Source organism: Macrobrachium nipponense, chromosome 39 (genome assembly GCF_015104395.2).
Source record: "Macrobrachium nipponense isolate FS-2020 chromosome 39, ASM1510439v2, whole genome shotgun sequence".
Taxonomy (NCBI): Eukaryota; Metazoa; Arthropoda; class Malacostraca; order Decapoda; family Palaemonidae; genus Macrobrachium; species Macrobrachium nipponense.
This window is the reverse complement of record NC_061099.1, coordinates 48,694,692-48,720,188: the sequence shown is the minus strand read 5'-3', so window position 1 is coordinate 48,720,188 and position 25,497 is coordinate 48,694,692. Positions and strand designations below refer to the sequence as shown.

The 25,497-nt window shown below is 43.0% G+C and overlaps 1 protein-coding gene across 1 annotated transcript in view; it reads right to left on the bottom strand.

The window, feature by feature from the left end:
• Positions 1-25,497, bottom strand: part of LOC135210327 (uncharacterized) — a 702,311-nt gene that overhangs the window by 159,642 nt on the left and 517,172 nt on the right. The window contains 1 exon segment of the mRNA XM_064243213.1: positions 11,265-11,391. Within this exon segment, the coding sequence (XP_064099283.1) occupies positions 11,265-11,391 (127 nt within the window).

Genomic DNA, 25,497 nt, shown 5'->3' with positions numbered 1-25,497 from the left:
AATTTTGATGATAATTTGTTACACCTTTATTTGTTCTCTCTTTCATTACACATACTGCAGATTCCTCTACGTACGTCAATAGTATGTTCCTGATAGGCAGACCCATGTGCCAAATTCTTCTTCTGGATAGATACACAATGAAGGACAGTGAATTCATTACTATCTTCTAAATTCCCAAAATCAAGAATTTCTAACATTCCTATTGTTGATGAAGGATACATAAGAGGTTAAAAATGATGCCCCTAGCCTCTCCAATAATGACTACTGAACTCTAGGGATTACAGTGGCACTGCCAGAAGATTCTAATTATTGAAGAGAGATGCAAGAATAATGTTGCAGTAACAATCAATTGTTTAGTACAACTTAGTAGCCTTAGTCCATCCAACCCCCTTTACTCAACCTCTGAGTTTGGAGACAACTAGTTTCTGTGGACCTTTACCTTAATATTAACTACTGTACCCCTCCTATTTCTATTAAAATCATGCTAACTTTCCTGCTTACATCATCATTTCTAGAGCACCCAAGAAACAATTAAATTCAGAGATCATAACCTGAGGCAACCACAAAAGAGCTTCTGGTAGAGGATGGCAGCTGAGGGTTATGTTTCCAGCATAACTGTTGGCAAAGCAACAGAAGAGACAGACCTACGTGGCTGGTAGTCTCATACTAACCAGACAGGTCATTCTGAAGAACCTTGCCTGGTACCAGAACTTGAGGATGGACATGTGAGAGTGAGCACCTGTAATTAACAAGCACTTGTGGATGGAACTTCAACTATGTTTAAATATAGGTATAAGCTGAATTCATTGAACTAGTACATAATAAAACTTAACATTACCTTGCGAGGAAGACAAACCTCTAGTTTCTTGCACATCTTCATACTTCATAAATATTTATGTAATTATATTTTATTACTCTGCCATCTGCTTTTTGCTGACTTGTTTCTACATAGTGTTGCATTCCTTTAGAAGACCAACACAGTACAAACTTCTGGTTCTACTCTTGTGTTCATCTACTTAGACTAGGCTCTTTGGAGTTTTAAGAGTACTGATCACTAATAATATCAGCCCTTCATAGGAAATAGAGTTGGTTTTCCAATTATCAATTATGTTTATATTTCCCATCTCATAAACTCACCACTCTTACAGCTATGTGCTCAGTCTGCATGATTTATGAGGTTTGTAGATGGATACCTGACACTCCTGACTGTGGTAATGCTGCAAGGGAGTGTACTTCTTTTGTGAACATAACTGTGAGTCTGGGAACATCATTGACCATGATGTAGGTATAATAAGACTGATGGGTTTAAATCAGCATTTCTTAAAGTGTGGTCTGTGGACCCCCAGGGGTCCATGGAATGTTCTAAGGGGTCTGCAGGATAATTTGGCAGTCGGTATCAGATAAATTTTAGGCCAAAATGTGGCTCAAAACATTTGTGGCCAAAATGTCCTAAATTCCTATTTTTGTACCAAATCCTCTTGGCTTCTGAGAATGGTGCTCGTAAGATTAGGATGGGTGCAATTTAACAACTTCGTAGAAGGCAGTGGTATTTATGATCAAGCAACAATGCACTGACTGATGCCTGGCCGCCAGGATGGGGGCTGGTGGGTGGGACTAGGGAGCATCAGGAGAGTCAGGTCACTTTCTGGCCATGAAAAACCCCATCTCTCTCTCTCTCTCTCTCTCTCTCTCTCTCTCTCTCTCTCTCTCTCTCTCTCTCTCTCTCTCTCTCTCTCTCTCTCTCTCTCTCAAATAATTAATGAATGAATAAGAATGAAATAAAGATGGACGAACTGTCAGACTTCCTTCTTACTGCCAAAGAAGAGCTAGATGGTGACACAACACAAGTTTTCAAAGCCCATCTGCAAGGCCTTCACTCAGAGTTGGGAAAATATCTTGAAGAACCAGACCCAAGCTTTGAGTGGATTAGAAATCCATTTGTTACAGATAAAGAAGAGATAGAAAAGATCAGTGTCAACCTATCATCAAAGGAGGTTGATAATCTTGTCAAGATTGCAATAAATGGGACACTAAGACTATTCATGGAAAAAGGTTTGTCTGATTTTTGGGCTCAAGTCCAGCCAGAGTACCCTGGAAGTGCAGCAATAACTTTGGGGCACTTGATGCCATTCCCAACAACATATAACTGCAAAATGTTATTGTTAGTATACAATAAGGTTTTGTACATACTTACCTGGCAGATATATACTTAGCTATACGTCTCTGACGTCACGACAGAATTCAAAACTCGCGGCACACGCGACAGGTAGGTCAGGTGATCTACCTTACCGCCGCTGTGGTGGCGGCTGTAAGAACCAATCTCCCTTTCCAGCCAGAATTTTTCCTTCCACCTGTCTCCTGAGGGGAGGCTGGCGGGCCATCAATCGTATATATCTGCCAGGTAAGTATGTACAAAACCTTATTGTATACTAACAATAACATTTTTGTACATGAACTTTCCTCCGTCAGATATATACTTAGCTGATTGACACCCTTGGTGGAGGTAAAGAGACAGCAATATAAATATGGAAAAAAGGGGAAAACAACACTAGTTGTAGGATGTAAATACAACCTTGGTTCTTACCTGTTTAGGCAGAAGACTTCGTAGTTACTGTCTATGAGTCTGCGTTGCCTTAAGAGCTTCAGCGAGGGCGTGACCTACAGCTGACAGACTCTATGGGTCTATCAAGGGATTTGGTTATCCGCTTACTTGATAGAATCCGAGCAGGATCTGTCAACGGGGATTCGCCCACTTATATGACAGAACCTAACCACTATCATTGCAAGGAGCTCAAAACATAAACCGATCACCTAACCAATCTAATCATTGTTAGACTACGAAATGAAAAAAACATGCCTACCCGCATGTTCTTTCAAACAACCAAAAACTTACAACCTAACAAGGGGAAAAAATATTATCTACTAAGGATATGTCTCAGCTCCCTGCCCCAGCACCGAATCCGCCGATACGTACGGGCCTAACCCGAAGCACTTTCATACGTAATTTTGACGTCTCTCAGATAGTGGTTTGCAAAGACTGAGTTGCAACGCCAGAATGTTGCCTTCATAATATTACTCAGGGATATGTTTTTGTTAAAAGTCAATGACGTGGCAATAGCTCTTACCTCATGAGCTTTGACCTTAAGAACTTTGAATTGACTTTCATCACATATCGCATGCGCTTCTTTCACCAGGCTTCTGATAAAGAAAGAAAGCGTATTCTTCGAAAGAGTCCTCCTTGGATCTCTTACAAAGCACCAAAGGTTGACATCATTGCCCTTAAGTTTTTTCTTTCTCTGTAGATAGAACTTTAAACTTCGTACTGGGCAAAGCAACTTCTCTGCTTCCTCGCCTACTAATGCAGACAAGCCTTGGACTGCAAAGCTCCTAGGCCAAGGATTTGAGGGGTTCTCGTTCTTAGCCAAGAACGAAGGAAGAACGAACAGATAGCTGCATCTCCTCTGAATCCCACATTTCCTTCTAGTGCATGGAGTTCACTAACCCTCTTTGAGGAAGCCAAAGCCATGAGAAAAATTGTCTTCTTCGTGAGGTCTCTAAACGAGGCAGACTGAGGCGGTTCGAACTTATTGGACCGAAGGTAACGTAGCACTACATCCAGATTCCAACTCGGAATCCCTGGAGAAACCTTCTTGGATGTTTCAAACGATCTTATTAGATCATGAAGGTCCTTATCTTCTGAAATGTTTAAGTTTCTGTGCCTAAACACTGCAGATAGCATGCTACGATAGCCTTTAACGGTCGAGGGCGTGACCTACAGCTGACAGACTCTTTGGGTCTATCAAAGGGATTTGGTTATCCGCTTACTTGATAGAATCCGAGCAGGATCTGTCAACGGGGATTCGCCCACTTATATGACAGAACCTAACCACTATCATTGCAAGGAGCTCAAACATAAACCGATCACCTAACCAATCTAATCATGTTAGACTACGAAATGAAAAAACATGCCTACCCGCATGTTCTTTCAAACAACCAAAAACTTACAACCTAACAAGGGGAAAAAATATATACTACTAAGGATATGTCTCAGCTCCCTGCCCCAGCACCGAATCCGCCGATACGTACGGGCCTAACCCGAAGCACTTTTCATACGTAATTTTGACGTCTCTCAGATAGTGGTTGCAAAGACTGAGTTGCAACGCCAGAATGTTGCCTTCATAATATTACTCAGGGATATGTTTTTGTTAAAAGTCAATGACGTGGCAATAGCTCTTACCTCATGAGCTTTGACCTTAAGAACTTTGAATTGACTTTCATCACATATCGCATGCATGCGCTTCTTTCACCAGGCTTCTGATAAAGAAAGAAAGCGTATTCTTCGAAAGAGTCCTCCTTGGATCTCTTACAAAGCACCAAAGGTTGACATCATTGCCTTAAGTTTTTTCTTTCTCTGTAGATAGAACTTTAAACTTCGTACTGGGCAAAGCAACCTCTCTGCTTCCTCGCCTACTAATGCAGACAAGCCTTGGACTGCAAAGCTCCTAGGCCAAGGATTTGAGGGGTTCTCGTTCTTAGCCAAGAACGAAGGAAGGAACGAACAGATAGCTGCATCTCCTCTGAATCCCACATTTCCTTCTAGTGCATGGAGTTCACTAACCCTCTTTGCGGAAGCCCAAAGCCATGAGAAAAATTGTCTTCTTCGTGAGGTCTCTAAAACGAGGCAGACTGAGGCGGTTCGAACTTATTGGACCGAAGGTAACGTAGCACTACATCCAGATTCCAACTCGGAATCCCTGGAGAAACCTTCTTGGATGTTTCAAACGATCTTATTAGATCATGAAGGTCCTTATCTTCTGAATGTTTAAGTTTCTGTGCCTAAACACTGCAGATAGCATGCTACGATAGCCTTTAACGGTTGATACCGCCAATCCACTTTCTTCCCTAAGGAAAAGTAAGAAGTCTGCTATTTGGGTCACAGAGGTACTGGAAGAGGAAAAGTGATGGTTCCTACACCATCGCCGAAAGACGTCCCACTTCGATTGGTAGACTCTAAGGGTAGAAGGCCTTCTTGCTGCTGCGATAGCCGTTGCAACTCTTGCCGAAAAGCCTCTCGTTCTGACCAAACTTTTGACAGTCTGAAGCCAGTCAGATCTAGAGCGGGGAGGTTTTTGTGATACCTCTCGAAGTGGGGTTGTCTGAGCAGATCGATCCTCTGTGGTAATGTTCTCGGAAGATCTACTAACCATTCCAGTACCTCTGTGAACCATACTTGTGCGGGCCAGAACGGGGCTACCAGCGTCATCCTTGCTGCCTCCGATTCTGCAAATTTCTTTAGAGTCTCTCCAGTATCTTGAATGGAGGAAAAGCATACATGTCTAGACCCTTCCAATCTAGTAGAAACGCGTCTATCGACACTGCCCTCGGGTCCGATATCGGAGAGCAGTAGTTGGCTATCCTCGCATTCTTGGCTGTGGCGAAGAGGTCTATATGAGGCTTGCCCCAAAGCTTCCACAGGTCCTGGCAAACATCCTCGTGAAGAGTCCACTCTGCAGGCAGGACTTGATCTTTCCTGCTTAGGAGGTCTGCTCTGACGTTCTTTTCTCCCTGTACGAAACCTGGTAAGAAGACAAATCTCCCTTTGCTCTGTCCAAAGCAGAAGTTCTTTGCTGTCTCGTACAGGGAGAAAGAGTGAGTCTCCCCCTGCCTTCCTGATGTAAGCCAGGGCCGTGGTGTTGTCCGAGTTGATCTGTACTGCTGAAGCTAGGACGTGGGGCTCGAAAGCTTTCAAAGCTAGCCAAACTGCCATCAGCTCCTTCTTGTTGATGTGCCAGGTCACCTGTTCCTTCTTCCAGGTACCTGACACTTCTCTTGAGACCGAGCGTTTTTTGCCTCCCCAACCTGTTTCCGAGGCGTCGGAATACAACACTTGGTTGGGGTTCGGAATGTGAAGGGACATCCCTTTTGAAAACCTGAGAGGGTTGGCCCACCAAGAGAGGTCCTTCTTGATTTCCCTTGAGATCTCGAAGGAGAACTCTAGGTTTTGCGAACGACACCTCCAGTTTCAATGTAGAAAGAACTGGAGATGGTCTGAGGTGCAACCTTCCTAGAGAAAGGAATTGCTCCAACGAGAGAGTGTCCCCAAACAAACTTAATCCACTTCCTCGCTGTGCATACTTCTTTCTCTAGGAAGGCTTTGACTTTCTCTGACCCTCGGGCTATCCTTTCTGGAGACGGAAAAAGCCCGAAAATCCAGAGAAGCATCCGAATCCCCAGACAGATACGATCTGACTGGGGATCAACTGAGACTTTTGAAAGTTCACCAAAGTCCCAGAGAACTTGCCATGAAAAGGGTCTTTTGTAGGTCCTCCAAACATCTTTTCTGCGACTTGGCTCTGATTGAGCCAGTCGTCCAAGTAAAGGGACACTCTGACTCCCTCCAAATGTAGCTATCTTGCTACATTTTTCATTAGGCCTGTGAAGACCTGAGGGGCTGTTGAAAGGCCGAAGCACAAAGCCCTGAACTGGAATATCCTTCCTCCCATCATGAACCTGAGGTATTTCCTTGAAGAAGGATGGATAGGCACATGGAAGTAAGCGTCCTGAAGATCTAGGGACACCATCCAGTCCCCTGGCCGAAGGGCCGCCAACACTGAGGATGTCGTCTCCATGGCGAACTTCCTCTCTACAAAGAAATTCAGGGCGCTTACATCCAGAACCGGTCTCCATCCTCCTGAGGCTTTTGGAACTAGAAAAAGGCGGTTGTAAAAGCCCGCTGAGCAAGGGTCGCTCACTAGCTCTATAGCCTCTTTCTCGAACATTTGTTCCACTGCTTGTGTTAAAGCAAGGCTCATGATGGGGTCCCTGTACCTGGCCACCAACTCCCTCGGAGTCGTTGTCAACGGTGGTCTTTCCGTAAAGGGAATCAGATATCCTTTCCGGATAATAGAGAGGGACCAGTTGTCCGCTCCTCTCTTTGCCCAGGCTTCCGAGAATCTTAGAAGCCTGGCACCTACTGGTGTTTGGAGGACTACTTCCCTACTTCTTAGCTCTGGCAGAGCGTGAGAAGGATCTACCTCTCTTGAAGGTCTATTACCTCTCGAGGTATAGGCTCTAGAAGGAGGGCCCCCTCGAAAGGGCTCCTGTCTAGCTGGCGTCTCCTTCTTCGTCTTCGTCTGGAAGGAGGTCCTAGGCTTCCGTGCTGACTGCGCGAGCATGTCCTGAGTCGCCTTTGCAGAGATAGATCCTGAGATGTCCTGTATTATCTTCTTCGGAAATAGCAGAGGCGAGAGCTGCGAATACAGAAGAGAGGCTCTTTGGGCATGAGAAACAGACTTAGTCAGAAAAGAGCAGAAGACTGATCTCTTCTTAAGGATCCCTGCTCCAAACAGGGAGGCTATTTCGCTCGATCCATCTCTAACTGCTTTATCAATGCAACGTTAGCACACTGTTGAGATCTTCTGGCGAAATAGCATCCGGGTTCTGAGTCTTCTTAGCCAAGACCCCCAAAGACCAGTCAAGGAAGTTGAAGACTTCCAAGACTCTAAACATTCCCTTCAGCAGGTGGTCAAGCTCGTTCATAGCCCAGGTAGTCTTAGCAGACAAAAGAGCCGAGCGTCGTGCTGCATCTACCAGGGAAGAGAAGTCCGCATCCGCCGATGAAGGAAGACCCAGGCCTAGGGGTTCTCCAGACTCGTACCAAAACCCCAGTCTGCCCGTAAGCTTGGAAGGAGGGAAAGAAAACACAGTCTTCCCTTTCTCTTCCTTAGAAAGCAGCCAATCACCAAAAACCTCTCAAAGCCTTCTTCATTGAGATGGTTGGCTTCATCCTCACACAAGAGGAAACTTTCGTCTTCTTCGAAGTCGAGAATAAAGAGAGAGGAGACGGAGGAGCGACGGGAGTAAGGGAGTCTCCAAACTCTTGAAGAAGGAGATCTGTAAGGATCTTATAGGACGAAACAGACGAGTCCTTCACCAAATCCTCTTCTGAAGGTTCAACTTCATCCACTGAAGAACCCTCCGCTTCTTTACGAGGGCAGTTAGCCTTCTCTAAAGAAGTGCGTCTGTCTAGAGAGTGTCTAGTAGCCGACTGGCGCCTATCAGGGGAAGCCAAAGTTTCTGGAGAGCTCCTCTCGAATGAGTCCTTCCTACTCTGATGAGTGCGTGCTCTTTGATCCTTAATCCTACTCCTAGAATTCCGGGCTTCCAAAGGGGAGCGCCTGCTAGGAGAGGAGAGCCTACTATGCTCAAGGCGCTTCACAGGATCCATGCGCCTGTTCAAAGGAGAGCGGCTGCCAGGCGAGCTGCGCCTACCATGAGGCGAACGCCTACTAGGCTCTTGGCGCCTACTTACAGGAGAGCGAAGCCCTGGAGAAGGTGAGGCTACTAGGTGGACCGGCGTTCTACCATGCTCCACAAACTTCGATCCAGACTTGTGTGTCTCTTCAAAAGGTAGTCTCCCAGAAGAGACATATCTTTCAGGCTCTACACGCCTGTCCTGAACAGAGCGGCTAAAAGGAGAGCCGCGCCTATCAGGAGAAAAGCGCCTATCCTCCGCACCGCGCTTGGGAGCGGGAGAGCGTCTACTTGGGGAGTAGCGCCCTCTAGGCTCAAGGCGCCTAACAAAAGGCGAGATCCTGTCTCTTGACGAATCCATCAAAGAGTAGGCTCTCTTATCCGGGGAATGAAGGATCTTCGGAAATGAGCGAGAAGACGAGGCTGTACGCCTGTCTTTAGACGAACGCCTACTAGGCGCTAGATCCCTTCCTACTGGAGAGATGTAGTCACCAGGAGAAAGCTTCTTGGGCGATTGACGCCTGGAAGACGACAAGCGTCTGCCGAGGGAAAGAGCGCCTCCTTCCATCCGCTGATACAGGAGAGAGAACCGACTCTGACTGAGACGGTAACACAGGAGAAGGAATCCTAGACTTCTTGACAGGGAGAGAGACGTCGTTTCCGACGCGTTCCCCACCTGCCAAGGAGCCCGCCAGCGCCGAAATCTGCGCTTGCAGTCCAGCAAGAATTCGAGCTGGAGATCTTGCAAAATCCTCCACTGGAGAAGAGGCTCGAAGCCTACTATGAGGCGAGAACTCCTGCTCCATCCTGGGTTTCTTGATCTCTACTTCCGGCTCTTCTGGAAAAACTTCCGGGCTGGAAGGAAAGGCGCCAGGAGCCTTCCAGGCTCTCTTCAGCGGTCGCGAAGAATCCGAGGCGCTCCATCCTCTTCTAGGCGAAGGTGAGGAAGAAGAAGAGAAGCATTGGCGCAATACCTCCTTCTTCGCGCGAACAAGGGCAGCCTGGGTACGAACATCAGGATCTACCGAGGGGACGCCTGATCGGTGGGAGTTCTCCCTAACCTTCCTGCGGCTGTTGACTTTCCTCCTCCACTGGGACTGGGAGTCTGGAAGAGGTCTAGGCCTGGAAGCATTAAGGAGCCGATCAGACGCACCCTCCACTGCACTGGGTCACTGCACAATTCACCTTCACTACTCTTACCTTGCAACGAACGAATCTTCTTTTCCATGCTAAGGATCGTGGCTCTCATGGTTGCCACTTCCGTAGTCGTATCCTTAGGTTCGATGCAGGGCGCAGGAGCTGAAACTGGAGAAGGTTCTAATGCTACAACAGGATTTTCTTCTACCTCGCTAATACGAGACTTACTAGAACTCCTAGACGAAGCCTTTCTCACCCTGTCCTTTTCTAACTTCCTCAAGTAGGAAGAAAGAGCCTTCCATTCACCCTCATCCAACTTCTCACACTCATTACACGGGTTAACCAAAGAACATTCTTTACCTCTACATCTAAAGCAAACTGTGTGAGGATCTACCGTAGTTTTCGGTAGTCTCACCTTGCATTCATCCCTAGAGCACACCTAAACATAGAAGATTTCTTAACCTCTAACTCAGACATCTCGAAATCAAAGAAAAATCCAAATCAATATCCAAAAACAATCCACAAATGCGTATGCCAAGCCAACAAGATCAGGTACTTCACCGAAAGTCAGTCCAAATAAATCCACGGCAACGAGAATCGAATAAAGCTGTCAGGAGGTAACAACCACAGGTGTAGTCGTCACCGGCGACAGAAAAAATTCTGGCTGGAAAGGGAGATTGGTTCTTACAGCCGCCACCCCAGCGGCGGGTAAGGTAGATCACCTGACTACCTGTCGCGTGTGCCGCGAGTTTTGAATTCTGTCGTGGACGTCAGAGACGTATAGCTAAGTATATATCTGACAGGAAAGTTTCATGTACAAAAACTGGATTTTCTACAGGTTGATCTTAAAACTCAGAGGCGCAACCGAACCAATGTCGAACCCGACATACGACTGAAGCTCAGCAGATTGGAGCCAGATATTCCAAGAGTAATGAATCAGCAAAAACAGTACCATTCGTCGCATTAAGTATGATTCGAGATGTGAGGAAGTGTTGCTGTTAAGTTCACTAAAATTTGTGTGCAAAATTGCAACATTAATAAGGTTGTGAAAGTTATTTTAAATAAAATGTAAACAATTATGTTGAAGATAAGCCATTAATAAATAATTCAGTAGCAATTTTAGTATACTACTATACATTATACCCTGAAAACAATTTTAAACCCAAGAGGGAAATTATCATAATAAGGGGTCTGCTACATGAGTAATTTTAATAAAAGGAGTCCGCTAACCAAGAAAGTTTAAGAAACACTGGTTTAAAAGAATAACTTACCACTTTACACATTATGAAGCTCACTATCTATTTGAGAAATCAGAACCATGATTAATTTGCATTACAATACCATATTTATTCTGATTCATTAGACTCCCTACTTCTAAAACATTCCTTTCCTTATCATATCCAAACTACATATATTTACTACTACAATTCTTTCCCCAAATACCCTGAATTTGCATAATTTGAAACAAAACTAGAATCATTCCTATCTTAGAAAATGTAGAATATTTCAGAGCCTGAGCTAAAAGAAAACTGGCTTGATATCACAGATAAACAAGTAATCAAATACAGAAACAGGTCAGATATTCTTGTAACCGCATACCAGAAAGCTATTCCTTGTAACTCTTGGAAACGAACATCCGATATGTACCATAGATTCGGTGTAAAGTTTGACCCTTTAGTTAGGTAGAATTCCACAAAACAAAATAAAACTGTTAAAATGTACAAAAGACAAAACTGCTATTGATTAAAAATACTTAGTTACATTTAAAAAATATGATACAAATGTAATATGTACATGCATTGACAGTGTACTGCCCTGTAACAACATTATGATACTTATATGCAATGATTTAAGAAACTGTTAATATGTCATACCATTCTTCAAAATCCAAGAAAGTCCACTATCATGATTAAGAAGGCTGTTCAAAAGGTCCAAGGCAGCAGAATTTAAAGCTGGATTATTTCTCAGGTTGGGCCATATGACATAAAATTCCATCAGTACCTGGACAATACATAAAATATTATAACTGACTTTCACAAAAATAAAATATACACACAAGTATTTACCACCGCTAACTTTCACTAAATAAAAATAATAATGTTTAAAATATGCCTCAATCACCATTATTATATTTGTAAGTCAACTAGGTTTCATCTTCCAAGATCTGTAGTTTCAAAGGTTATACCATTTGTTCCTGCTTCCCCTTGTCCATAATTATTGTACATTCCAACACTACTAACAGATGATGGTAGACTGATTACTGGCTCTAAGGAAAAGGCTGAACTGCTTCATTGAGCTTCTGAAGCTAAGCAATCAGCTAAGGTGTCCCTTTCCCTGATACTTTCATACCTAACCTATACTACTTACAAAATTTGCATTTCGCTCTAGGTGATGTTAAAAAAATTCTTGATAATCTTAATAGCTGAGGTAGAGAAGATCCTGATGGTTTATTCCCTTTGTCTAGTGTGTTGTCTCCCAAGATTAGTGATTCTATAGATTTTTAGGTTAACATAGTATCTTTGTGGATGAGTGAAAGCTCAGTAATACAGTGGCTTTTCCAAGGAATGGCCTATCTGCAGACTGCAGTAACTACAGGCCATTTTCTATTATCCCTGTGCTCTCCAAAGTCATAGAAAAACTTATTTTTCAGCCCCTATATGAGTATGTGGAATCTAGAAGATTGTTAGCTGATAGTCAATACGTATGCATATAGGAAGCAGTTGGGTAACTGTGATGCTCTTTTAGATCTGACAAGCCATTTGCAAGAGAAACTTGATAAAGGTTTTGAATGTAGAGTAATTCAACCAGATTTTAGTGCTTTGATATGTTGTTGACAGGATGTTTGGCAAATCAAGACCTTTTGTGTCTGGAGTTCCTCAGGGTAGTGTTTTTGGGCAACTATTATTTTTAGTGTATACAAGTGATATGGTTGTTGACCTGGAAAACAAATTATTCAGTATGCTGATAATACAACACTCGTGGTTGTAGTAACATCTCCACTTATGAGAAATGAAGCAGGCCTTAATCTCAGTTGTGACATGCAGCAGATTAGTAAATGGCTTCGTCAGTGGGGTATGAAGCTGAACTTCAATAAAACAAAAACAATATTGGTGAATGGTACTCTGCTGAAAGAGAATGAAGCTTTAACTACACTAGGCGTAACTTTTGACTCACAAGGAAAGTGCCTGCAAATGCTGCATGAAAGTTAGGTACTATTGTATGTGAAGCCTCATATATATATAACAATCAAATCAATGCAACATGTTTTAGATAATTTGTCCTTCCTTTATTAGTATACTGTTATGTGTATGCAGATGTCTGCTTTCCATTAGATATATCTCTTTTCGATAGAGTGGTTCGTCATGGTAGGTTTCTGTTTCCTAATACATATTAGTAGTAACACGTTTCCAGCGATGGGACCCACCAGTGGGTCACACTGTTCTCTCATTTGCTGCAATGTGACCCACCGGTGGGTCCCAGTAGAACAAAATTATTTTTTTTAATTTATAAAAAAAATTTAAAGTTTTAATTGCAATTATTATTTTAGTAGATCAATATTGCTATCAAAGGGTTGAATTATACAAAAAAAATAAAAAACAAAGTTTTATTGAAATAATTGCAAAGAAAATTTGTCTGACATTCAGTATATAAGAAAATTAGTTTTCCATTCCATTTGCTAATGAAAAATCATATCACTAGTTATGTTTGAGATTGAAACATGATAAACATAGATATGGAGTGCCATCACATGAGTCACAATATGTGGAAACCTTTCTTGACTTTGATTTTGGCCACTTTGGGATCCTTATTTACTGCTAACATTTCGTAGCAGCCTCTGCACCGTTTCCTTGTTTTTCTTTTCTGTCCTGCTTCTTTGAGACAATGTGAAGATTTTCCTGAAATATTCATACTTGATTTTCCTGATTTGTTTTTTTCCTTCATGATACCACTAGTATAGTATAAGACAATAGATTCCTTGAATGCACGTAATGACATTTTCTTGACAGCAAAGTACTTATTGTAAAGTACCCAAGCATTCACTATAGAAGTACCAGCAATAAATTCTAATGCTACTTTTCTGTGCCATTTTCTTGACTTCTTCAGAGGTGAATAATATGATGACATTTGATCTGATAAATCAACTCCTTTCTTGCACTTATTATAGTCTAACACACTTTGAGGTTTCTTGATAGGTAAACCAGTCCTTGTGACTTTACCTGTGTTGATTAGAGTAGCATCATGTTCTGGAACTGTTGATAGAGTCACAACATATCTTTTATCTTTCCAATTGAATACTTTCACTCCATTCTTATTTTCTAAGGCTTTAATTTCACATCTCTTTAGTTTTGCTTTTGTAACTGACTTTGGAAGATACTTTCTATTGACTCTTACTGTGCCACATAGGTAAATCTTCCGCTGAAGAAGAAGATGATATGCCGTGTAAAGTTTTGATACTAAGGTAAAACAATATATAAAATTACTGATTGATTTATAGAAATTTAGAAAAGATTCAAAACTATGGGTCATATTAGGTCATTCACTGCCTAAGAAAAAAAAAGACAGAAAAGGAAACCCTTACCAAACCCTCAAATATATAAATTACATATAAACAAAAAAGACAGAAAAGGAAACCCTAACCAAACCCTCAAATACGTAAATTATATATAAATATTTATTACATGATAGCAGGTCTCATAGATACAGAGTGGTTAGCTACAATTAAAAAAAAAATTCAGTGGGGACCCACCGGTGGGTCCCATTGCACTGCAGTAATAGAATTTCATTCAGATGCGATGGGGACCCACTGGTGGGTCACGGTTTTTCTTGCCTCAACAAAGTCTATCTTGTGAGAGACAAGCATGAACAACCTCTCCCCTTGTTGTCTCCTTTGGTGCTGACGATAGAGCAGTTTTACTACTGTCGCAGTACCAGCATTCCAGCCATTATGACTGTCGCAGGAAACGTGTTAAGACTTGGAACATCAACAGATGGTCTCCTGTTTATCAATTTTTCATAAGTTTTATTTCAATAGAGGTCTTTCACATTCTTAATTGATCACTGATCACCTTTTCCTACCATGAACATCCAAATTTCCTGACCAGCAGCACCAATATGCAGTAAATATGCCTTGCTGTCAAACTTCTCAGTTCCAGAGGTCCTTTGCTCCCCACAATGTTGAACTGAAGATGTTGTGCAACTAGCACTTCAAAGTTCAAGTAATGATGCAATACATTACTATCCTAATACAATTCTCCTTGTATTTTAATAATTTACGTACATTATTATCTATTTATTTATTTGTAAATTTATTTGTTTACTTTTAATAAGTAATCTCTTACTTCTCTCATTATTTCCTATTGCATTCTGTTACTTCTTTCTAAGGAATGCCATATTCTTTGGAAACATGCATTTCAAGTGAAAGGCCCCTGTGGGCTTGTTCCATATAAATAGGGTTCATCTTTTGAAGAAGAAGAAGAAGAAGAAGAGAAGAAGAAGAAGAAGAAGAAGAAGAAGAAGAAGAAGAAGAAGAATGTTTTATTAAAAGTAATTGCTGCCTCAGCTGCATTAATTTTATACAGGTTCTTCTCTATTTTTCTAATTATTGCTTTCTCATTGTTGCTTAAACTGGTGAGCAATGCACCGAAGGTTGACATATCTCAATTAGGTAGAATGATTGGATTTTATTGGTAAAAATTTCAGTCGGGGTAGTCAAATTTTTAGGTATATCCCGTGAGTTTTATTAAAACAGATAGAATTGATGTTAAATTCTATTTCTTTTCTATTCTTTCTATTCCTTTCCGGACGTTTCGTCTGAATAAACCTCAGACATCCTCTTGGGCGGAGGTGGGTGAAGGACTGAAGTGAGAAGGTGAGTCCAGCTGCTTATATTGCGGTGGCGCAGTGGGGGGCGGTCGTGCCGCTGCCTTTTCATTGGCTCTGTGGGTGGGGGAGCTTCTTTTTCATTGGCTGCCTGGCTGCGGGCTCAAGCCAGCTCCCGATCGCATGCTCAGCAGGCGCGCAGATCTTCTCAGCTGCATATCATCACGCCGGGCTTCATTTTGATTGGGTAAAGGGCCGCGTGACGTCACTGCTGGTATTATTCATCGTATTAATGTCACTGCTGGTATTATTCATCGTATTAATGTCACTGCTGGTATTATTTATCGTATTAATGTCACTGCTGGTATTATTCATCGTATTAAGTCACTGCTGGTATTATTCATCGTATTAATGTCCACTGCTGGTATTATTCGTCGTATTAATGTCGTCTTGGATTGGGGCGTTTTTCGGGCGGCGATATGGTGATGTTTGCCGTTATTGGAGTGTTTCTTCGATGCAGGTCGGGAGCAAAAAGGCCTCCTGTGTCGTGTTCATGGAGGGCCTTTGCTCCAGGATGAGTAACGCCTCCCCCAGGGGGGCGCAGACAGCGAGGGTCGGGTGCTCTCCCTATTATCCTGGTGTTACGGATGATACAGTCGCGGGAGATGTGTCTCGGTGGGCGGTGAGGGCGTGGTTCTTGATAGCCCCTTCTTGGGCATGACAGGAGATTCTCTTCGCTAGACGCATGGTAGTCATTCCAATGTACTTCCCAGGACATCCTCGGGCGGGGCATATGTATTGGTTATTACTACGTTCGTTGCTTGAGGGGGTCTCCTGATGGCGGTGAGGGGTTATTTTTCATGATAAGGTCTTTTGTTTTACTGTTTTTTGTAGTATATTATAAGGTCCACTATCTTGCCTTCTTCAATGGGTTTGGGGAAGATGTTTTCCTCCCCATTGAAAAAAACCGTAAAACAAAAGCTACTCATCATGAAAAAAATAACCCCCTCACCGCCATCAGGAGACCCCCTCAAGCAGACGAACGGTAGTATACCAATACATATGCCCCGCCCGAGGATGTGTCCTGGGAAATAACCATTGGTAATGACTACCATGCGTCTTCCGAAGAGAATCTCCTGTCATGCCCAAGAAGGGGCTATCAAGAACCACGCCCTCACCGCCCACCAGACACAATCTCCCGCGACTGTATCATCCAGTTAACAATCCAGGGGATAATATGGGGAGAGCACCCGGACCCACCTCGCCGTTTCCTCTGCGCCCCCCTGGAGGCGTTTAGGCGTTACTCATCCTGGAGCAAAGGCCCTCCATGAACACGACACAAGAGGCCTTTTTGCTCCCGACCTGCATCCGAAGAAACACTCCAATAACGGCAAACATCACCATATCGCCGCCCGAAAACGCCCCAATCCAAGACGACATTAATACGACGAATAATACCAGCAGTGACATTAATACGATGAATAATACCAGCAGTGACATTAATACGATGAATAATACCAGCAGTGACATTAATACGATGAATAATACCAGCAGTGACGTCACGCGGCCTTTACCCAATCAAAATGAAGCCCGGCGTGATGATATGCAGCTGAGAAGATCGGCGCGCCTGCTGAGCATGCGATCGGGAGCTGGCTTGAGCCCGCAGCCAGGCAGCCAATGAAAAAGAAGCTCCCCACCCACGAGCCAATGAAAAGGCAGCGGCACGACGCCCCCGCTGCGCCACCGCAATATAAGCAGCTGGACTCACCTTCTCACTTCAGTCCTTCACCCACCTCCGCCCAAGAGGATGTCTGAGGTTTATTTCAGACGAAACGTCCGGAAAGGAATAGAAAGAAATAGAAAAGAAATAGAATTTAACATCAATTCTATCTGTAATAAACTCTACGGGATATACCCAAAAATTTGACTACCCCGACTGAAATTTTACCAATTAAAATCCAATCATTCTACCTAATTGGAGATATGTCAACCTTCGGTGCGTTTGCTACACCAGTTTTAAGCAACAATGAGAAGCAATAATTAGAAAAATAGAGAAGAACCTGTATAAAATCAATGCAGCTGAGGCAGCAATTACACTTTTAATAAAACATATTTAAAAGAGGGTTTACTTCCGCATACAATCATAATAATAATAATAATAATAATAATAATAAATAATAATAATAATTGCATGATTTCTCTTAGTGTTCCTTGATCTCACTTTGTCACCTAAACATAATCAGTCATCCTGTTCTTGAATTTACTTTATACACTTCCATTTATGAGGGTCACTAAAAAAATTCCTTAGCCTTCTCCAGAGAGGAATCAGAAATAAAATTTTCATGAAACTGCATACTACAATAACTTATGTGACTATCCATGAACTTCATTGTTTGCCTATATTGTAGTGAAGTTGTGGCCCTCTCAAATTGGACAATAATACTGGGCCATGATTAAAAATCTGTAAAAGAGTATGGCTGCCAAAAAATACCCATGACTTTGTGAGAATTTTCCTTCCAAATCTCCTATCAAGTGGGCTGCTTCACATAGCACCATAGATGATGACACCTGGTCACAACATCCAAAACATCAACCACCAACAAACAAGCTGGAACTATTCATGTCGTGGTTTTGGATGACACATTTTGTTGCCCAACAGATAGCAGAGTTGTTCAGCATCAGTACCAGTTTAGCAAACTACTTTGACTGACATTGTAGTGATAAGCAACCTATGTGAGAGATGGGTACCACAAATGCTGACATCACACTAGAAGCTGACCTGAGTTGAAACTTCCAAGAAACTTTTCATTCATTTGAAAAAATTATCCAGATAGTAGTATATCTAAGATTAGTACCTACATTAAGACTTGGGTGCACAACAAGGTTCTCAACCTTCAACCTTCCAAAAAATTAAAAAAGGTGCCATCTATCAGACCATTCATGAGAAGTATTAAATATAAAGCTGTGACAGTTAACAAAAACACTCAAGCTAAAAGTGTAAGCAGAAGCAAGCAGGGGTGTTGTTGCTCAAGGCAATATTCCAATGGCTGAAGCAGCCAACTGTTCTCTTAAACTGTGACCTTATGCTAATTACTCACCTGACCTGACATCATCTCACTTCAATTTGTTTCCTACACTACTGAACTAAAGTCAGGTCAGAAAGGTTAGCATTTTGGGGGGTATTAATGGAGCCAATGTATGCCGAGGGGGAATACATATTTTGAGGCCATTAAAATAACATCAATTTTCTACACTGGTAAATATAGAGTATGAAAAATGAATTTTGTTATAATACAATAAAGTTTCATACATACTTACCTGGCAGATATACATAGCTAAGACTCCGTCGTCCCCGACAGAAATTCAAATTTCGCGGCACACTGCTGAGGTAGGTCAGGTGATCTACCATCCTGCCCTGGGTGGCAGGATTAGGAACCATTCCTGTTTGCTATTCATATTTTTTCTCTTCCACCTGTCTCCTGCGGGGAGGCTGGTGGGGCCATTAATCGATATATCTGCCAGGTAAGTATGTATGAAACTTTATTGTATTATAACAATATCATTTTCATACAATCAACTTACCTGTCAGATATATACATAGCTGATTGACACCCTTTGGTGGAGGGGTAAGAGACAGCTAACATGGAATAGACAGGTAAACAACATATGTTGTAGGTATAATAACCTTGGTTCCTATCTGATAGGTGGTAGACTTCGTGGCTGTTTGCCCGGTAGTCTGCATCACCTCAAGACTTTAGCGCAGATATGTGATCTATGGCTAAAGAGTTCTTGTGGGTCTGCCGATGGGGTATGAACCGTTTACTCGGCAGAGCCTGAAAGGACTTTGTCAATGGGTACTGGACCACTTCTATGACAATACACCTTATGAAGGAGCGCAACACCAATCCCGATCACCTGATCCTAACACGAGGGTTCGCGCTCAATTGAAAAGAGTTATCCCCACACAATCCTTTCAAAAACCCCAATAATTTCACTAAGTTAAAAAACTTTAACTCAAAGTTAAGGATCAGTGTCGGCTCCTTATCCCAGTAACGTATCCGCAGAAACGTATAAACCAAAAGAGAAGGATCTCTCGTAGGTTAACTTGACATCCTTTGTGTAATGAGAAGCAACACAGAGTTGCCTCTACTGTACAACACCGCTAATATGTCTTATATGACATATTGTTATGTAAAGAACCAGAATTTGCAAAAACGCGCACTTCCTGCGCTTTTAATTCTCAGCTGTTTGAAGGAATCAAGTCACTTATGAAGTGCTTAGGAGATCTCCATGTTTCAAAGAAGACCAGGGCTTTCTTGAAATGGATCTCTCCCGACTGAAGCCTGAAGCCTGGCAGGAACCTCGCGCCTGGCTGGTGCTTCGCTCTTGGTTGGCGCCTAGCGCTTGTCTGGTACCTTTCGCTTGACTGGCGCCTCGCATCTGGTTGACGCCTTGCGCCTTAGCTGGAGATTCACGCCTATAGCCTGGCTTGCGCCTGGCTGGCTGCTCGTGCCTGGCTGGGCGCTCGCGCCCGGTTGGAGTGGTGCCTTGCGCCTGCCTGGAGCTTCGCGCTGGCTGGTACCTTGCGCCTGCCTGGCGCCTCGCTCCTGCCTGGCGCCTCGCGCCTGGTTGCTCCTCCCCACTTGCCGGAGCTTCGAGCTTGGTAGATCTCGAGGATGTCTGGCAATGTCCACATCGGACACTCTTATCTGTCCTATATGTTCGCATCTAGCGCATCTGTGTCAGGTTGTAGGGCCAGTCTTTCTCCTCATCAGACAATGACAGTGTTCTTGGGGCTGTCTGCCTCTGGCGTTTTTTACGCCTGTTTTAGCATAAGGCTCCTGGTTGGCGCTACATTGTCCGAAAGTCCTGAACATCCACAATAGTAAATCACAAGACTGGAGAAGGGTGGAAGAAATTCTTCCACTTTGAGCTTTGGCCTCTCCGGCAAGGGGAGGTGATTGTAGTCAGCTACATCCAGTATACGATAGGATATCTAACAGTATGAGAGATAAGTCTTCCTCTGAGGAGGATCCTTCTTGAGTACTTCCCTTGCTCACGAGATCTCTTCTTACCTGTTGAAGAGGCTTCTCGTTGCAGAATCTTCCCTATCCTTGTCCGAAGGAAGGGAAGAAGCTTGGAAGTCGAAGGAGACTCCGAGCTGAAATTGGGAGTACTCCTGATTTCTAGCTCCTTATTGTATCCCTCTGAACACCTGGGAAGCATTTCGAGCCGTCATCGCATTCCAAAGACTCTGTAGGCAAACGTTTTAACCATTCTACTGTAGATGAAAACGTAAGTATCCTGCCTGGACAACGAAACCTCTATCTGAAAACATTGAATCAGGAATAGGGGGTTTTAGTTCTTTTGCCAGACATACTATGCTGGCAAGAACCCATTGCCTAATCTCCATAGAATCTGATGCGAGATTTCAATGCTCAAAAAAAAAAATTCACTTGTCTTCTTGATCGTTTGGGACCAAGAGAAACAAAGAATTCCCTCATAAAAATCTCTCAAAGTAGTTTGATGAGGAGCAGTTCCATCTTGTCGGAACATAGAATATGGTTGGCCACAAAAAAGATCCCATTAGAAATACATGATATCCTACTCGTGTCATATTGAGGTATCGTATAAGATCCCGAAGATCTAATCCTCTGCCATCTCCAATCCCTTTATAGAGACAGAGTATAGCCTTTTACTGTGTTCTTTGATAACAGATAATATTAAAAAGGTGATTCTTCCCTCTGAAAGGGAAGAAAAAACCGCTATGTGGTTCACAGAGGTATCGGAAGAGGACAGTTTCCTCATTCCCTCTAGCACAATCTGCAGCAATTCTATATCTTGTCCATGACTCTGTCTTTATTTACCTTGAAAAATCCTCTCATTCATGTCCACTTCTGGTCAGTCTGCACGCAGACAGACTCAGAGTGGAGAGGTTGTTAAGGTCCATTATAATAGATGCTGATAGAATATTCAAACTGTCTTGGAAAAGACTTCCAAAACATGCTGTGAGAAGAAACGTGACCTCTGTAAATCCAACCTCTCTAAGGCCAAAATGAGGCTAAAATATTATCTTCTCTTTCTTTGACGCCCTTTGTCTTAAATTCTGCAAATAATTTATATTTAGGGGAAAAAATACTAAAGAGTTTTATTCCCCTTTCTAAAAAAACAATAAAAGATGGCGTATATTGCTACCTCTCTTGGTTCGAGGAAAAGGAAGCAGTCTATAGGAAGCCTGTTCGTTCTTCTACCTACTGAGAGATCTATGAAGAAGACTTTCCGCAGGTTCTCACAACTCTTTCCAATAAATGTTAAACATGTTAACAGTTATTATCGTCGATCGAGAAGGATCTCTTTGTTAACGCGAATAGGAGCGAAAAAAGAGATTCTCGATGCTCTTTGCGATATGAAGAGAGTCGTGGAATTGGCCTAAGAGATTAAATGGGTAACGAAATCAGGAACGAATCTTGCCGTTACCGAGCCTGGTGTCCGAGAGGCAACTGGACTCTTAGGTTAATAACTCGCTAAAACCGAGAAAATCTTGGATGGTGCTCTTGGCTCACTGCGCCAGGCTGGCGGCTTCTGGCGCAAATTTTTGCGCCAGGCTGGCGCTTCTGGGAGCATTGCGCCAGGTTGGCACTTCTGGCGCATTGCGCCAGACTGGCGCTTCCTTCTAATTCTTTTTGTTATGTGCCAGAACACCTGTGCCTTTATGGTACCCGACATCCTTTCACATGTTATTCCGTTCTTAGTAGGAAAAAGCTTTATATACGTAGTATGTCCATTCAGGGTAAACAAGTTCTGCCCCAAGAGAATAGTTTTCCCATGCGACTCATCCATCTTCTTCTGAGCATGTACTCTAATAGCTATGCTTTCGTAAGCCTGAGAGCATTACATAATATAATGTTCTGCTGCGATAGAATCCTTTAATAATGTTACCTACGGTAAACAGCATTGAAAGGTTGTACTATCTCTCTTATTGAAAGCTTCTTAGCAAAAGGCATACAATATTATATTTATGTTAGCTTAACTATCCCCTCAATCCGAGGTTAAGACTGCGATTGTAGGGGAGAGATACAGATAGTTATTCCATCCCGCAGGAGAGAGAGATACACTCAACCGCTCATGACTGACACCTACATGGTACTGACAGTAACTTAACTGGCGCAGGCGTACTGCGCTGGTCTCAGGCTCTCAGCGAAAGCAGTCCCCGTTAGCCGTCTGGCCTTACTCTTCCAGAGTTGCCAGCTACTCCATTTAATAAAGGAATTTTATAAAATTATTATCGAACTTCAGGAAGTTCTTATTAAAGCATATTTAAGCGAAACAAGACTTCGATAAATCTAGAAGCTAAGTAGGTGTTGTCTTAACAATCCCTTTAAGCGTAGTCCTTCCTAGGAAAGTCGTAGAAGGATACTGGTAATTGAGTTGCACAGAAAAGAAGTAACTACGGTATGTGTTTATGATTTGACCGTATCGTATTCTCATACAGCAGAAACTCTACTACCTTCTACTATCTTCGTTCTTTTCGTTAATAGAACGAAAGAAAGAGTATACTATATATATCCTTAAGGAAGGAAGTTAATCCAGGAACTCTTTAAAACTTCGTGATTTCCTCATAAATCGCGGAAGAGACAGAATTCCTGTTCATCACTAGGGTTTACGGAAGGAAGTAGATATGTCCTATCCGCCATCATACCCAAACGTTGATGAGATTCTTATTAAGAAAAACTCCCAAAGCTCTTGCCTCCTCAAAAGAGGGAAGAGCATGGATGAAGGAGAGAGTCCGCATTAAGAGGAACTGCCTAACACAGGAGTCTTCTGATAATGAAAAGGGACTTCTCTTAGTGTCAGAATCCTTCTGACAAAAGCAACGGCCGCCTGTGCGACATCTTGCACATTTGCCAGGGGAAAGTTGCTCAAGTTAAAAAAAAAAAAAACTCAAAGAGGAGTCTCGCGACTGACCTCTCTCTCAAATGAAGATTTTGGAATCTTCTGACGCCTGGCGTCTGGATCCTTGCGCCTAGCGTCTGGATAGTTGTTCCGCTCGCCTCGGAATGTTCCGCACGCTAGAAAGGAGACTCGCTCCTTTCCGCTTGCGTGGAAGGTCCCGTGCGCCCTGATAGATCCGAGCGCCTCTAGTCTTGTATTACGAGCCTCTTGCCAGTAAACGTTCAATGGAAGCATCCTTCTGATTGCCACTGTACTATAAGGCTCCTCAGTCTAGCCGTTCTGTTTTTCTCTTTGAAGGCGCCTTCCGCCAAGAAAAAAAGTTCTGGAACGCGGCTCGCACTCAGTTGCTGGAACGCGGCTCGCGTTTATCTGTATGAACGAGGCTCGCGCTAGTCTGTTGGAACACGGCTCGCGGCTAGTCTGTTGGAACGCGGCTCGCTGCTGGCTGTTGGAACGTGGCTCGCGCTAGCTTGCTGGCTGGCTCTCAGCCTCTCGCTCTGCGCTCAGTGAGTCAGTGTTCTCTTAGTTTTCAGAGAACGAGCCAGATCGTTCCGAACTCCAAACATGTACATTCTTCGTCTTTTCGGGTGAATGTAAGATGAAGAGACGCACTTTTTAAAGGATGCCTTTCCAATGGCTATCCCTGGCAGTCTGGGACGTTTTACAGATCCTGCCGAGGGAACGCCCGATCGTGGGATTCTCCATAACCTCCGTAAGGCTTTCGACTTTCCTTCTCCTCTGGGCTTGTGAGTTTGGAAGAGGTCTAGCCTGAGAGCGAGACAGAGCCGATCGAACGCACCCTCTACTAATTAGGACGCCTTTCCAATGGCGAACTTGGCAGTCTGGAGGTTCTACAGATCCTGCCGAGGGGACGCTGATCGGTGGGGATTCTCCATAAACCTCCGTAAGGCTTTCGACTTTCCTTCTCCTCTGGATATGTGAGCTTGGAAGAGGTCTAGGCCTGGGAGCGAAACAGAGCCGATCAGAACGCACCCTCCAACTGCACTACTAAAAATCACTTCTTACCTTTCAATAGCTCGTATTTTGAGCTACATTCCTTTGTCTTCAAATTGCAATATGAATTTGAAGATTCTGTGAAGTAAGAAGATGAGGATACAACACTACTAGTATTGTTAATGCTCTAACTGCTCGTTAGTACGAGATGCTATAAAAACTTCTAAAGGAAGCGTAACTATTTCTATTCCTTACTTCCTCAAGAAGGAAGTTAGCTCAATCATTCTAACATTTACTACACGTTATTATGAATAAATATTAAAATTTTCCTTCTTGCAACTATGTGAGTGTCTACCGAAAAGTTCGGTAGTTACACGTAAACAATCCTTCGAAATTTTCGAAGCCAAAGTTATTAAAACAAATTAATATGCGTATGCCGAACCAAAGATCCAGTACTTCCCTGCAAAAGATAGCCCAGAAGATCGATGGCGATGAAATCCAAAAATCAAGTCAGGAGGAACTGCAAACGTTGTTTACATTCCAAGCGACAGAAAAAATATGAATAGAAAACGGAATGGTTCCTAATCCTGCCACCCAGGGCAGGACGGTGATCACCTGACCTACCTGCAGCGTGTGCCGCGAAATTTGAATTTCTGTCGAGGACAACGGAGTCTTAGCTATGTATATATCTGACAGGTAAGTTGATTGTATGAAAATAAAAAATTTTCTACAGTGGTAAATATAGAGTACGAAAAATAATGAAACTTTTTCTGTAGTGAACACTTTCTGAGGCTGAGACTTTTATGACTAAATCTCAAAGCTACCCACATGAAATGTGTTATTTCTGGGCTCAGCTCGTGTCGGCCTATGAAAGTATCCTTAATATCATTCTTTCTAGGTAAAAATTAGCCTAAAATTACCAGAGAAAACAAAAATTAAGAAAATGTCAGTAAAACTGACTCGCTCACTCTTAAAAAGAAGTGTCGGTATGATATAGGGGCGAGTGTGGAACACTACCACGAGACAAACACCAATTAGAACTTCCTTATCAGAATCCCCCCAAGAGAGAGCTGATACCAACGGGCGATGCAGCCTCTAATACTACTACTAGAGGACGCCACGGACAGCAGCGCCCCAATAGCGGTCATCCTTAATTTTAGCGCTAGCGACAAGTCGCCATTTTCTTGTGCTCGTGCTTTATTGGATTTTATCCGTACTATCTACGATGGAACGCTCTGCAATTGCCACGGCTAAGTTAAGTAACTCATAAGTAATATTTTACCACAGTTTTATCTTCCGGGTACCAGTATTTTCCTCTTAATAGGTCATATACGGTTCCCCGGTTGTCTCGTGGCGGCCATGCCGCCCCGTAAGAATTCC